At 46.8% G+C, this 12,183-nt stretch overlaps 1 protein-coding gene across 7 annotated transcripts in view; it reads right to left on the bottom strand.

Annotated features, from left to right (window-relative positions):
* Nucleotides 1-12,183, bottom strand: part of FRMD4A (FERM domain containing 4A) — a 281,910-nt gene that overhangs the window by 129,162 nt on the left and 140,565 nt on the right. For all 7 annotated transcript variants that reach the window (XM_030959642.1, XM_030959640.1, XM_030959641.1 and 4 more), the window contains exon 2: nt 1,473-1,538. In XM_030959642.1, coding sequence (XP_030815502.1) covers nt 1,473-1,538 — 66 coding nt within the window. The remainder of the gene's footprint in view (nt 1-1,472; nt 1,539-12,183) is intronic.

The raw sequence follows: 12,183 nt of genomic DNA, 5'->3' as shown, positions 1-12,183 counted from the left end.
TTAGAAAAACATGATATCACGTGGCACCATTTCTGCTCCCTTGGCAGTGGACACGTTTTCCCACACCAGCCTCCTTGGCTGTCATCTTCCTGTGGTTTTTTAGTGTCATTGATCAAACCCCAAATAAGTAGGTTGGCCAGGGCAGCTCTCATAGATTTCCTGCAGTATATTTTAAGCTGTGATTATTAATATACCAAGCAGTGCTTTAGCAGAGCTATTCTCCAATAGTCCATTTCAATTTTTAATTGAACTAAGAAAAATCAGGAAAGGCATTTAGATGACACAGGAAGCCAAGTGCTGTGTCCTTGTGATGAAGGTGACTAAACTTCCCCCCAGCCAGCTGCAAAGCATCGGAGAACCTGGTGCAGCCCATGCACAGACCATTGGTATGGTGTTTTGTTTTAATTAGTCATCCTGATTTAGCTGTTCTCCTTCCACCACTGGCCTGACTCATGGTTATCCAGGCACTCTCTGAACACACTGTGTGTCTGGGCAGCTGAGGGATTTCACCTCCTAGATGACTGTAAAAACATTACCCATTAACAGTTTTGTAATGGTATTTTTAAGCAACTTTCCAGAACGTGAGGCTGAACGTGCTTCCTGTGATTCAAGTCCCCTCCAGCCATCCCCATTCAGGTGCTGGGCAGGATCCTGCCCCCCCTCCCATCTTATCAGCTGTAGCCAGGGCATTTGGGTGCTATGGGAAGTTTCATTTCCTGCTGCTTTGGCTGCCTGTGGCTGCCTTTGTAAAAGGAAAGACATTCTTCTAATTCTTGCTGTTAACCCATTGGGGATCTCTGAGACAGGAGCCAAAATTCTCAGGAAAGTGTAGGATGCTACAGCTTTCACCAGCCAATCCTTACAAAGCCACCACCAGACTCTCATTGTTTCCAGCCTTCCTTCATTTTTTCAAAAGTAAAAAATAAGGCAGATGGAATGTGGACCTATTTTAAGACTTATTTTTGTTTGACACATGAACCTACAAGAAATCCCTGCCTGTGGCATGACCACCACAGCATCTTCTGCTGCCAACCACATTCCCAGTGCAGGTGGGAGCATGGGCACAATCCCCTCTGATATGCAGCCCAGCAATTTAGGATGGCAAGCATAGAAGCTGGAGGTATTTTAAGCAGATGCAATGCATTTCTCATAGCTAAGCAGTGCCTCAAAAACATAGTTATGAGATCTAATAACAGCGTCAAAAATGACCAGAGGTGCTTTTCTATCTCATTGACAGGAACTGGACAGTTTTGGCACAGCATAAAGTAAAAATATGTCTTGAATTAGTCCTTCCCACAGATATGCCTTTGCAGATCCTTCCCAGGCAGCCCTACTGCAGCTTCCCTGAGCTCTGCAGGCAATCCCAGCGTGAAGCTGCTGAGAAAACCAGCTGAAAATCCTTTACTCTCCCCACCCTGCTGAAAACCCATGGCTGTAGCAAGCTATCAAATGATGAAATGTGCAGTTCCTACCTGAACAAGGAGCTCCAGCTTCCTGTCATCAAGGAGGTGCACTTGGCATCTGCGACCTTCTGTCATCTGCAAGGGAGAAGAGGAACGTGTGTCAGGGTGTCTGGAGTCACAGCTGAGCACGTGGCTGCTGGCTTCCCCCAGCACAACTTGGAGCCTTTCATTCAGTGCAGTGCTTTTGGTTTGTGTTTACTTATTTCTTTTCAAATTAATCCCCCTTCTTTTTTGGCACCAGGGTAAAGAAAAGGCTGGAAGGAGAAAAAGAGAAGCCACCCTGGTAGCTGTCATGGAGTGGTGTCTGGTGCCTACTGGGATGCAGCTGCCAGGAGGAGGGTGTTCCAGTGGGGGCAGGTTTGCAGCACAGGGGCCCTGATGTTTCCTATGGAGGCCTCCAGCTCTGCAGCTGGCTTGGCTGGCAGAGGAGACATCCAGGCAAGTTCCCCAAGTCCCTCAACAGCAGCGATCCAGCCATGCCACAGGGACTGTGGAGCCTCCCTGCGCTGTGCTGATGCTGCTCCCTGGAGTGGCACCAGGTGCTTGTTTGGCCCTGAATCCTGAAATGGACTTGTTCTATTTGGAGTATCCTATTTAGGATGTACCACAGGATCCACTTCTGACATCATGTACTGGTCCAAAGGTGCTTCCACAGCAGCAGTTTATTACAACAGTTAACAAATAATATCACTGAAACTATTATGTGTACAAGGCTTATATGAGATTTCCAAGGTCCACAGATTGGGGTCCTGAGAAAATAAATGAGCTGTGGTCTGAGGGAACTCCTCTAGAGTGCATCAAGCCCTCTCCTGCACAGAGCACTGTGAGTGAGGAGCAACTACACTTTGCAGAGTTACAGAATCCCAGCTCAGTCCCACAAAGCCCTTCAGAGACAGGCACAATCCCACTATCTGTTAATGGGATATGGGCAGCCTTAAGCCTCTTTGGCTCTTGGAAATCCCTTTCTCAGCACGACTTAGGCAGCACACAGGCAGCCCCCCAGGGTGGGCTCGCCCTACAACGCTCACGCACACCTGGACCCACACTGGCACAGACCCAGCACAGCCCCACAGCTCAGCTTAGCCCCCCAGGGATCCACCAGCTGCAGCCAAGGCACCTTCCTGTGCTTTGCATGGATCCCCAGCTCAGTTTAATAATATTGCTTGCCATGGTGAGTCCTAAAGTATCACCAGAAGGGAGCAGAGAGTCCACAGGATCCTGGTGGGAGGGGGTCACAGGCTGCTGGAGACAAAAGTGCTGCAGCATCCTGGGCATTCCTGCCCTTATCCATCACCTCTTCCCACCAGTGTCAGCTGAACTGAGCCCCTGACACAAAGCTGCCTTGCAGAGAGTGGGAAGTGTGCTTGGGGGGTTAACTGAGGACAGCTCAGCTTTCTGCTTCAGCTCTGCAGGTTAAAAATCAGCTGCCCTGCAGCTGATGGGGCTGGATGTGCTGGCATCCAGGAGGCAGTGGTGCTTGCTCCACCATCAGCTTTGCCCATTCAAGATTCCAGGCATTGTGTGGCCATTGCCACAGGATCTGTAACCTCAGCCATCTCCAGCAGCATCACCTTCAGCCTCCTGTGCTATCTCTCAGCACAGGAGCCCATAAGCCTCTTTTGGGTGCTTCTGTCCTCCCTCTTGACAGCTCTGTCCCACATCCATCTCTCCCTTTCCTGGTACCTGACTGAAGCAAGTCTTACCCAGCCCCTTCCACAAAACAAAGATTCAAGTATTCCAACAACTCTGTTGAACCTTAAGCTGTCCATTGAAGAGGCACACTTTATTATGAGAAAACTTCTGTCAAAATGAGCTTTTCCCTTCAACTCATCCACAATTTACAGTTCTGGAAGGCACAATCCCATGCGGTTCACGCAGAATTTTTGTTATTCACCCCTTTTTGTTATTCACATCAACATGCCTCTATCCTGCACGCCAAATAACATCACCTTCCTTCTCTTCTTCCATCAGCACAACTGGAGCCCTGGCATTGCAGCCAAAGGAAAGCCTTGTAAAACAAGGCTTCTCATAAATGTCAACCAGTTACCGCCATGGCAATAAATTGTCTTACGAGAATTTCCTCCAGTAAGAAATGTTATGCAAAAAATAGCTTCTCCTAAGGTGTATTACTTGGTGAGCGAGATTTTTCACTATTAAACAGCTTTCAGCTCAGTTGTAAAACTATGCCAGAGGCTCACAGAAGGGCTTTGCAATGGTTTCTCCTGCTTGGAGGAGTTGTGTGGGTCACGTTCACACAGGCAGAGGGAACTGCAAGCTTCCTTCACTGGGCTTCCCCAGCAGATAAAACTCTGAGTGCCTGAGCTGTGCTTTGACATCTCCCTCATCCTCTTACTGTCACATACCCACTGCATCTCCAAGATGGGGAATATGCAGTGATATTGCAGCTTTAATATGAGTTTACCCAAGGCAAGAGATAAAGCAGTGAGTTCATCGTGGCGATGGCAGGGATGGAACACAGTCCTGCTTTCGTGTGTTGTGCTCCATTGGCTGTAACAAAGTTGAACTATGAATAAAAGCAGGTGAAAGGGGGAAGGGGGAACATTTTCTGACATGTCTGACTTTGTGCTGTAGTGTTTCAGCAAAGCACTATGGAGCTTCTTTAGCTCTCTGTGCTTTTCCAGGCCAGAGTTTCATAACCCCTTAGTGCTTTCACTGCTAAAAGAAATCCCAAATGCAAACAGCTGGGAACATGAATAAATATCTGAATAAAGCAAAGCTCTGAAATGTAGCACATGATGGTTGACTAATTGAAGGGCCTTTCATGAACATCCCTTGAAGCTCAGCAGGTCCACAGGTTGGAGATCTGCTGCAGCGTTTCCTTCCTCCAGCCACAGGGCTTTTCATTTGCCTTAGAAATGAGCAGTGCTTTCCAAGAGAAAAGAAAAGAAGGTAGGGACAGGCTTCCTACTTGATACAAGCTAAAATATGATGGTCCAGCCCTCCCTCCTTTCTGTTTTATTATTCCACCAAGTGTCTGAAGCCCACATGGTGTGCTTTTTTGCATTGTTGGATCAATACAAACTCTGCTGGTTCGTCAGAGCAAGGAACGGGAGCATTTCAAAGCACAGCGAGAAGGCCCTGATTTAGCACAGCCTGTCTGGGTAAAAGATGCTGCCTCTGACACTGCAAATTGGCTGCTCTGCACTATCTGCTGCTCTGCCGTGCATGGGGCTGTGGCTGGCTCCTGCAAAACCAGCCAGGGAATGCTTTCTGCTTCCCTGAGCAATCAGAGAAGGGAAATCAACACCAAAACCCTATGGATGGGAGCAGGAGTCACCAAAATGAGCTGAGAGTACCAGAGTTTGGATGGAGGGAGGGAGATCACAGGACTGAATTGAGGTTCTCCATTCCCAAGGCTCTTACCCAGAGAAGGATGGGGAGAAGAGGAACTTGAACAAAAGAAGCACCAAGGCATCGCTTTTCCTTCACCTTGAGAAAGCAAAATACCAGCAAAGGGACAAGAAACAATGGTTGAGCAGACTTCCTGACAGAAGTGGAACTTGACATAGCAGGGAAACAGGGGAGTTCAGTCCTGGTCAAGTCCTGGTTTTCACAGTGAGCTCAGTGAGATTTCCTGTACCAACACAGTCCCCACTTTCCTTCTGGAGGTCAAGATCCCTCTTCCCTAACTCCAGAAATTAAAAAGCCAAGTTCAGCCTAACAGCTGAGATGCCCTTGATGCTCAAAGCAGAGAGAACACAAACATTTCGAGCGAGGTGAGGCAGCTCCTAGCTGAGTTCCATGGCTATCCCTGCTGCTCACTCAGCTGCAGCTCTGCCAGGATGCTGTATCCACAGCAATCCCTCAGATTTCCAAAGCTTCTCAAGACATGTGAAGAGGTGGGAGTGTGTTACACACTCCTGAGTGCTAACAGTTCACCCATATGGCAGCAAGCTGCACGGGCTGGGTGTGAATATGGGCCATGAGCACCTCATGGACCACACTTAACACGAGCTCAGATGGAAAATTTGCGCCAAAACGCAGAACACATTTTTTCCCCACCCAAAACAGCTCAGCAACTCACATTTTTATTCTGAAAATCTGCTACTTCTTTTAGTGCCTGCACATGCAGCATGACCCCCCAAGAGCCTGAAGAACTGAGCATGAGTGCTTTTAAAAAGCTCTGTCATTTATATTTGTGAGTGTGTGAAGATAATATATCTTCAATACCCAAACACAGATACTGCTTTTAAGGCACGTGAAGACCTGAAGCAATGTGTTTGTGTGGCTGAGGAGATGGAGTAGTCTGCAGGAGGGCTGACTGTACACAGGGCATGCATTCTTTCTCTGGTCCTTGGCTTCTGCACCCTGAGGACAGAAAATCTGATCCTGACCTTTGCAAAACATTTTGAGGTCCATCAGCAACAGCAAGCCCTGACATATATGTTTGTTTACTCTAACACAGAGATGCTACAGAAAGGAAATCTGTCTTGTGGTTACTCACGGGATCTTCTGAATTGTAGCTGTTTTTCTCAAGGAAAGGACGTTTTAGTTACCTTTATCACAAGACTTTAAATCTCCTTTGGAGGCTTCTACCCAAATATTTACACAACGGGTTTCCTAGGGAAGGCAGGCTGGCGGTTATTTTGCTTTGTGCCATGAAGTGCTCTGATGATTGCCCTCCTCTCTATTCATCTTCACTGTAACTCAGACATTGTCTCAGAGAATCCTGTAAACTGTCTGTGACACAGCCCCAAAACCTCCACAACGCTCAGCTAATCCCTGTACACCCAACACTTTGTCACTGAATTATCACAACTGCCCACAGAGCTGCTCCATCCAACACAAACAGCCAAGGTGATGGGAGGAAACAGCTCCAAAGAGAACCTTTCCCTTTCAGAATGAAAAAACTCTCCTGGTGAAAGCACTGTCACACTAAATAACTCAAAGGCACCAAATGCAAATGCTATTTACAATGTCAGTTCTATAAATATCCGTGGCACGTTTCATTAGCTGGTGACTGCAGGAATAAAGAAGAATACAGCATTTTCTTTCTTGAATCACATCAGAAATTATAATTGGAGGCAATTACTGTGCTGAATCCACAAAAATCTGTGTCACTCTGTCCACTGTTTGGACAGAGCTGCTGAAAGCAGATAGAGAGAGATGACAGCCCACTGATTACAGTAAACTCTTAGATTAAACATCCTGCTCCCACTTGACCACTTCTTACCGCCTTCTCATCCTGGCAACTCCTAAGCTTGTTGAGAGAGAGAGGGAGGAAAAGCAGTGTGTTTTTGATGTCTGCACAGCTTTGCACATGTGGCAGCACTTCACTTTGCTGAACTGGGGCCAGTCTGGCAAGCAGCTGCCTGTAGCACTGACCAGCACTGCCTCTCCATGTGCCTGTGTCCATCTGCTGTCTTCTGTCCTACACTCACACTTCAAGACCCTGGAGGAATGGACTATCTTTATTTTTATGCCATGTGTTTGCAGAGCATCCTCCCCGTTGCTGGTCTGCATCTGCACCTAATAAATGTCACTGATGGTGGCTGGGATGAGGATGGCTGTGAGTGTGCAAAGAGCTGAGCCACAGGGCTGGCCCTTGATGGGAACCTGGGAGAGGGGGCATGAGGAGGAGGAGGAGCACTGGCTGCGCTCTGCCCTTGGGGTTTGCTTGTTTTTGCATTCATAGAGTCACAGAATCATTAAGGTTGGAAAGATTTCCAAGAATACCAAGCCCAGCTTTCAACCAAACACCATCATGCCCACTAAACCATATTGTGAAGTGACACACCTACTGCTTTTTCAAACATTTCCAGGGGTGGTGACTCCACTTCCCTGGAAAGCCTGTTCCAATGTCTAAATCTGGTCCTTTAGGTGTGACTCAGTGGAAAAGGTACCTAATGAAGAGGAGGAAGATAACTTGTTGCAAATCTGTTTCACCTGTCCCAGCCATGGGACTTGCCCACTGCCCTGCACTGGTGAGCACATCACCATGGTTTGCAGCACTGCCCATGCCATCCTCTGGTTCAAGCCCAAAGCCCTCACACTCACTTCCCTGCTCTTCCTTTTCACTAAAATGGGCAATATCTGAGGCACCTGGGCCTCAGTGGCTTGAAGCTCTGAGGATGTGAGACAGTCAGGAGAAACTGTTATTTCTCAATACAGTCCTCATTTCCACTATTTATTTCCACAAGTCTTTCCTAGATAAATGATGAATAGTAGTTTGGTTTGTTTTGTTTTTTTTAAGGCAGAAAAATTATTTTAATTTGGCCCATTACTCCTGGCTTGTGAGCAGAGGTCCATGTAGCCTGTCCTGTCTGCCAAGGTCAGAAACACAGTTCAGAACATGAGCTGAGCTTTCTGAAATAAGCAGGACAGAATCCCAGAATGGTTTGGGTTGCAAGGGACCTTAAAGACCATCTAGTTCTAACCCTTGTGCCACAGGTAGGAATGCCACCCACTAGATCAGGTTGCTCAGAGCCCCATCCAACCTGGCCTTGAACACTTCCACAAACTGCGTATGAAGAAGTAGGAACCCACTAGACACTTTTTGTGTGTGCCCATTAGGCACTTTTTCATTCAAATTTGTTCATGCTATTATTTCTTATAGGAAAGGCTATTTAGTACTCTGGAGCAGGTTAGCAGCTGTAAGGCAGTTGTTTTTCCCCTGGGAAGGGTATCCCAGCTGTATTCTCAGGCATTTGTCACCTTCTAGCAGTGCTTTGGTAAGAAAACCAAGATGTTGCATATTCAAATAAACAGGAACAACCTTTTAAGTATTCCATTTCGAGGGAACTTGGGGGCAAATGGAGCTTTGAAGTTGAGAAGAAAGGCCACAGAAATATGCTGTAGAAATGGACGATGGCGATACAAAGAGAAGTAGCCAATGGCTGATGCATAACCAGACCTCACCTTCTACAGCAGTGTGGGTTTCCCTGCTATGGAAATGCTTTGGGGCTCTGTGAAATGCACTCACAGTCCACAGCTGGACTGACTGGCCAGAAAACAGAAGCTGACAATGGTGCAGCACCTCCCACAGGTTTGACAGCACCAGAGGAACGTATCGCGTGCGAGGCCTTTGGCTTTCCCTGAGAGCTTCTTTATCCCACTCCTTGAAAAATTAATGTCCTTTCCAATGGATTAGTGAACAGAGGCAAAATTGTCAAAACCATGGTTACAGATACAGCTCTTAAAGTCCTCTTCTATCCCACATGAAGGGAGTGGTGCTTGGCATTACCCACTGCATGGGGGATCTGCACAGGGATGAGTTTCAGAGGGGTGGCATCAAGTGATGGGACGATTTCTGCCAACGCTCATTTGTCAGGAGAGGGGAGAACAGCCTCAGTAATTAGAAAGCAAGAGTCCTCCTGGAGAAGGGAGGTGGGACAGTGTCAGCTGGGGTGTCACCCTGTCGGAAGCACCGCTGGGGCGGATGGCGCGACCCAGCCATTGTGTGGGTGCCGACACGGAGCGATGGGACAAAAATTAAGGCAATCTGCAGGCTGAGTGACCTGGTGACTTCCCTGTTTTGTCTTAGGAGCTGACAAAAGAATTCCTGGCCTGCCCAGAGGCTCCTCGCTTCCTCCACACAGTGCTTTCCAGCCTTGCTCAGGCTCAGCATCACCCAGGGACATCTGCACAGGTTATTTTTCATGCTCCCCCTAAACAACACTCAGCAAAAATGCTCTGATTCAGCAAAGCCCATAGCTGTGTCCATAAATCCCCTTTATTTCAGTGTGACATAAGCAAGTGTTTAAGTGGCTTACTGTATCAGGGCTGAAATGAAAAACCGTCTCCTACGGTCCTTAAGTCCATTTACAACATCAAGCAATAACTCTCAGGCGAACTTTAAAGCCGGGAATGCCGCGTCTTAACCTCAAAACACTTGGTGCTTGAGCATGTAGTCAGAATGAAATCTAATTTCAGCACCACGTTTTAAACCGAGCAGGGCATTACCCAGCAGATGTCTGAATTACTGCTCTGAGCGTGGCCAGCCCCAATGGCCTGATTGCAGTTATATCCTGAGATAAGAGAGTCCTTTCCTGGACAGACTGGCTTCCTCACCAGAGCGGAGGCTGGGCTGGCTTGGGTCACGTATTGTTTTCTTTCTTGAAAATAATACAGATCTAAATCTGTTCAAATACAAAGGGAAGCAGAAATTCTTGCACCCTCCCTGCCCTGTGATGTTGAGGCAGGAGGAGAGGGCATTCCCAACGCAGACTTTTTACTATGTTTGACTCCTCTGCCCCTGTAACTCTGTCCCTTCCCTTTCTTGGCAAGGAAATAAACAATTTGCCACTATAAAAATATACCAGCTTCCAAGAGTTACCCCCACTATTTACAAGGCAGGAGTGGAGAGTGTGGCAGTTCTGATATGGTTGGTCAGAGCATCCTCTGAGCTCTGGAGCTGGGGCTGACCACAGGGAGGTTACACAGTCTTCAGTATTATTTATTATTTTTAGTCTAGAGTATTCACTGGTCACAGATGTCTTAAACCTTACAGATTTGAAACACCTTCTGCACACAGCAGAAGTGTGTTTTGATAAACCCTGACTCAGCTGCTCGCTTGTGCAGGTGGTTCAACATGGTCACCTGCTTTGGGGACAGCATTTTTAGGTCAAGCACATGCCAGAGCTGTTAAAACCTTGCCTCAAATTGGGATCTTGTAGCTGTCTCCTCCACTTTTACTTGGGAAGCCCATGTTTCTCCTACAGCCTTTCTGCATGTGCAGCAAGCTGGTTGCACCCACCAATGGGTAAGGATATAAATAATAAATAATAAATGATAGTGCAAAAGAGGCAGCCCAGCTGCTCCTCCTCCCACCAGCCTGGGGCTCTTCCCTGCTGGCAGCACTGTCAGGAAGATGAGTTTTGAATGAGTCTGGGGATGGAGCTTCCATCCTCTCCCAACAGACTTCCCTGCACGGCCTCACAGACCTGGAATATCAGCTCCTGCCTGGAGCCAGCACCAAGCCCTGGTGAGAGAGGAAGAGCTACAGTCCTGCTCAGAATTCCATCACTTCTTACAGAGCAGATGATGAGCTGGTCACATTTAGGGCATCTTTAGGTCTGGTGAAACCACTGGATCCATATGAAACCACTACACCCAAAGGGTTGCATCCTATGGGAAGTGGAAGGGGAATGGCAAGGGCAGCCCACAGCCTCATTCCACCTTACAGACCTTGGGACTGCTCATCCAGACTATGCTATTCCTCTGCATGCCAAAGGAATGCCCAAAGACTGAAAAACTGCCATTAACACAAGAAAAAAACATGGCAAAATTAGTCCCCCTCATACCTCTGGTAATGAGACAACAGGTAGACAATCCCTCTTGCTGCCAACTTCCCAGTTAACACCCAAAATAACTTGCCCTGTGCATAAACTTCTCCTGATCCAACTCAGCTCAGCCAAACTCTGTGAACATCTTTATTTGGTGATCTTTTCTTTTTGTATTTCCCCCAGGGTGAACTTATTTTCTGGATAACAATCCCTCTAAGGCAAGTTCTGCAGTATCAACCCATGTTTGCACATTGCATACGAGAGCTGTGATCCATCATTTGGGTTGCCAGTCCCTAATGCAGCCCAAAGAAATAAATATCAGCAGCAGAGCTAAAATGGGAGGCCCAGAGGGAAGGAGGATGAAGGATCTCTGGTGTCTTTGCACAAGGACAAGCAGAGTGGTCCTGGCACAGGTGCTTCAGCAACTTTTGAGCATAGCTTCAAGAAAACCAGGATATGCCTTGGAAGGGTCCTGCTTCCCCTGGAAGAGCTCTGTATTCACTCTGTTTGCTGGGCACAAAGGACACAGCATGATCTAAGGGAAAATGATGTAAATTATCTATGAGGGAAATCCTTTACCAATGAGGGACTTGAGGCCTTTATGAGTCACAAAAACTTCTTTGCAGAGACTCCTGGTCACCTTCTGGTTTGTTCCCTACCCTATTCTGCAGCAAGCACTGTGAGTCATCATAGGATAATGACCATGTGGCAATAGAGTACATGGCAATAGGTTATTTTTATTATTATTATTATTTTTCCCAAAGGTATTATCATGTCTGTTAATCTCTCCTACATCTGACATGTTAAATTCCTTTTAAACACACATAAAATTTTAATTTTTTGTACAGTTTCCCACTTGAAACGTGGCATACTTTCAGCAAAATGTTCCAGATATCACTTGTTTGTGCATGCAGACAGGGTGTAATTACATGAGAGCATCCAAGTCTTCTGGGAACACATTCAAAGGAGGTTTTGTTTAGTTATAGAAGAAAACAGGACAATTTATTTGCTATTGAAACTAATGTGATTTGCCAGAGGGAAAAAAAATCAATGTGGGTTCATAGAAAGATGACCAAAGTGACCCAAGGCAGTGGAAGTGATCGTATGTGTGAAATATTTCTAAAGGACAAATGAAGATTTATGGCTTGAAGTGTCCTTTTAGTGCTCATTGGGTGTTTTGTACCTGGTGTATCAGTGAGCCTTGGGAGGTGTGAGTGCTGCTGGCCTGATCAATGGGGCCAAGGCACTGGGCACTGCATCACTCAGGGGCTGTAACACAGCAGGTCAAGGGAGAGCACTGAGCACTGTTATAAACAGCACATAATAGAAAACACACTTACAAAAGCCATTCCAGATGTGAAAGAACTAAAAAAAAAAAAAGGCTGAATGTTAATCTGTGTACAGAGCTGTTGGTTTTGTTGGGTTTTTTTCCCCCTTCTTGTTTTGAATAACACTCCAAGAACTGATATGCTTCC

This window comes from Camarhynchus parvulus, chromosome 1A, assembly GCF_901933205.1.
Source record: "Camarhynchus parvulus chromosome 1A, STF_HiC, whole genome shotgun sequence".
Lineage (NCBI taxonomy): Eukaryota > Metazoa > Chordata > Aves > Passeriformes > Thraupidae > Camarhynchus > Camarhynchus parvulus.
This window is presented reverse-complemented; position numbering and strand designations above follow the sequence as displayed.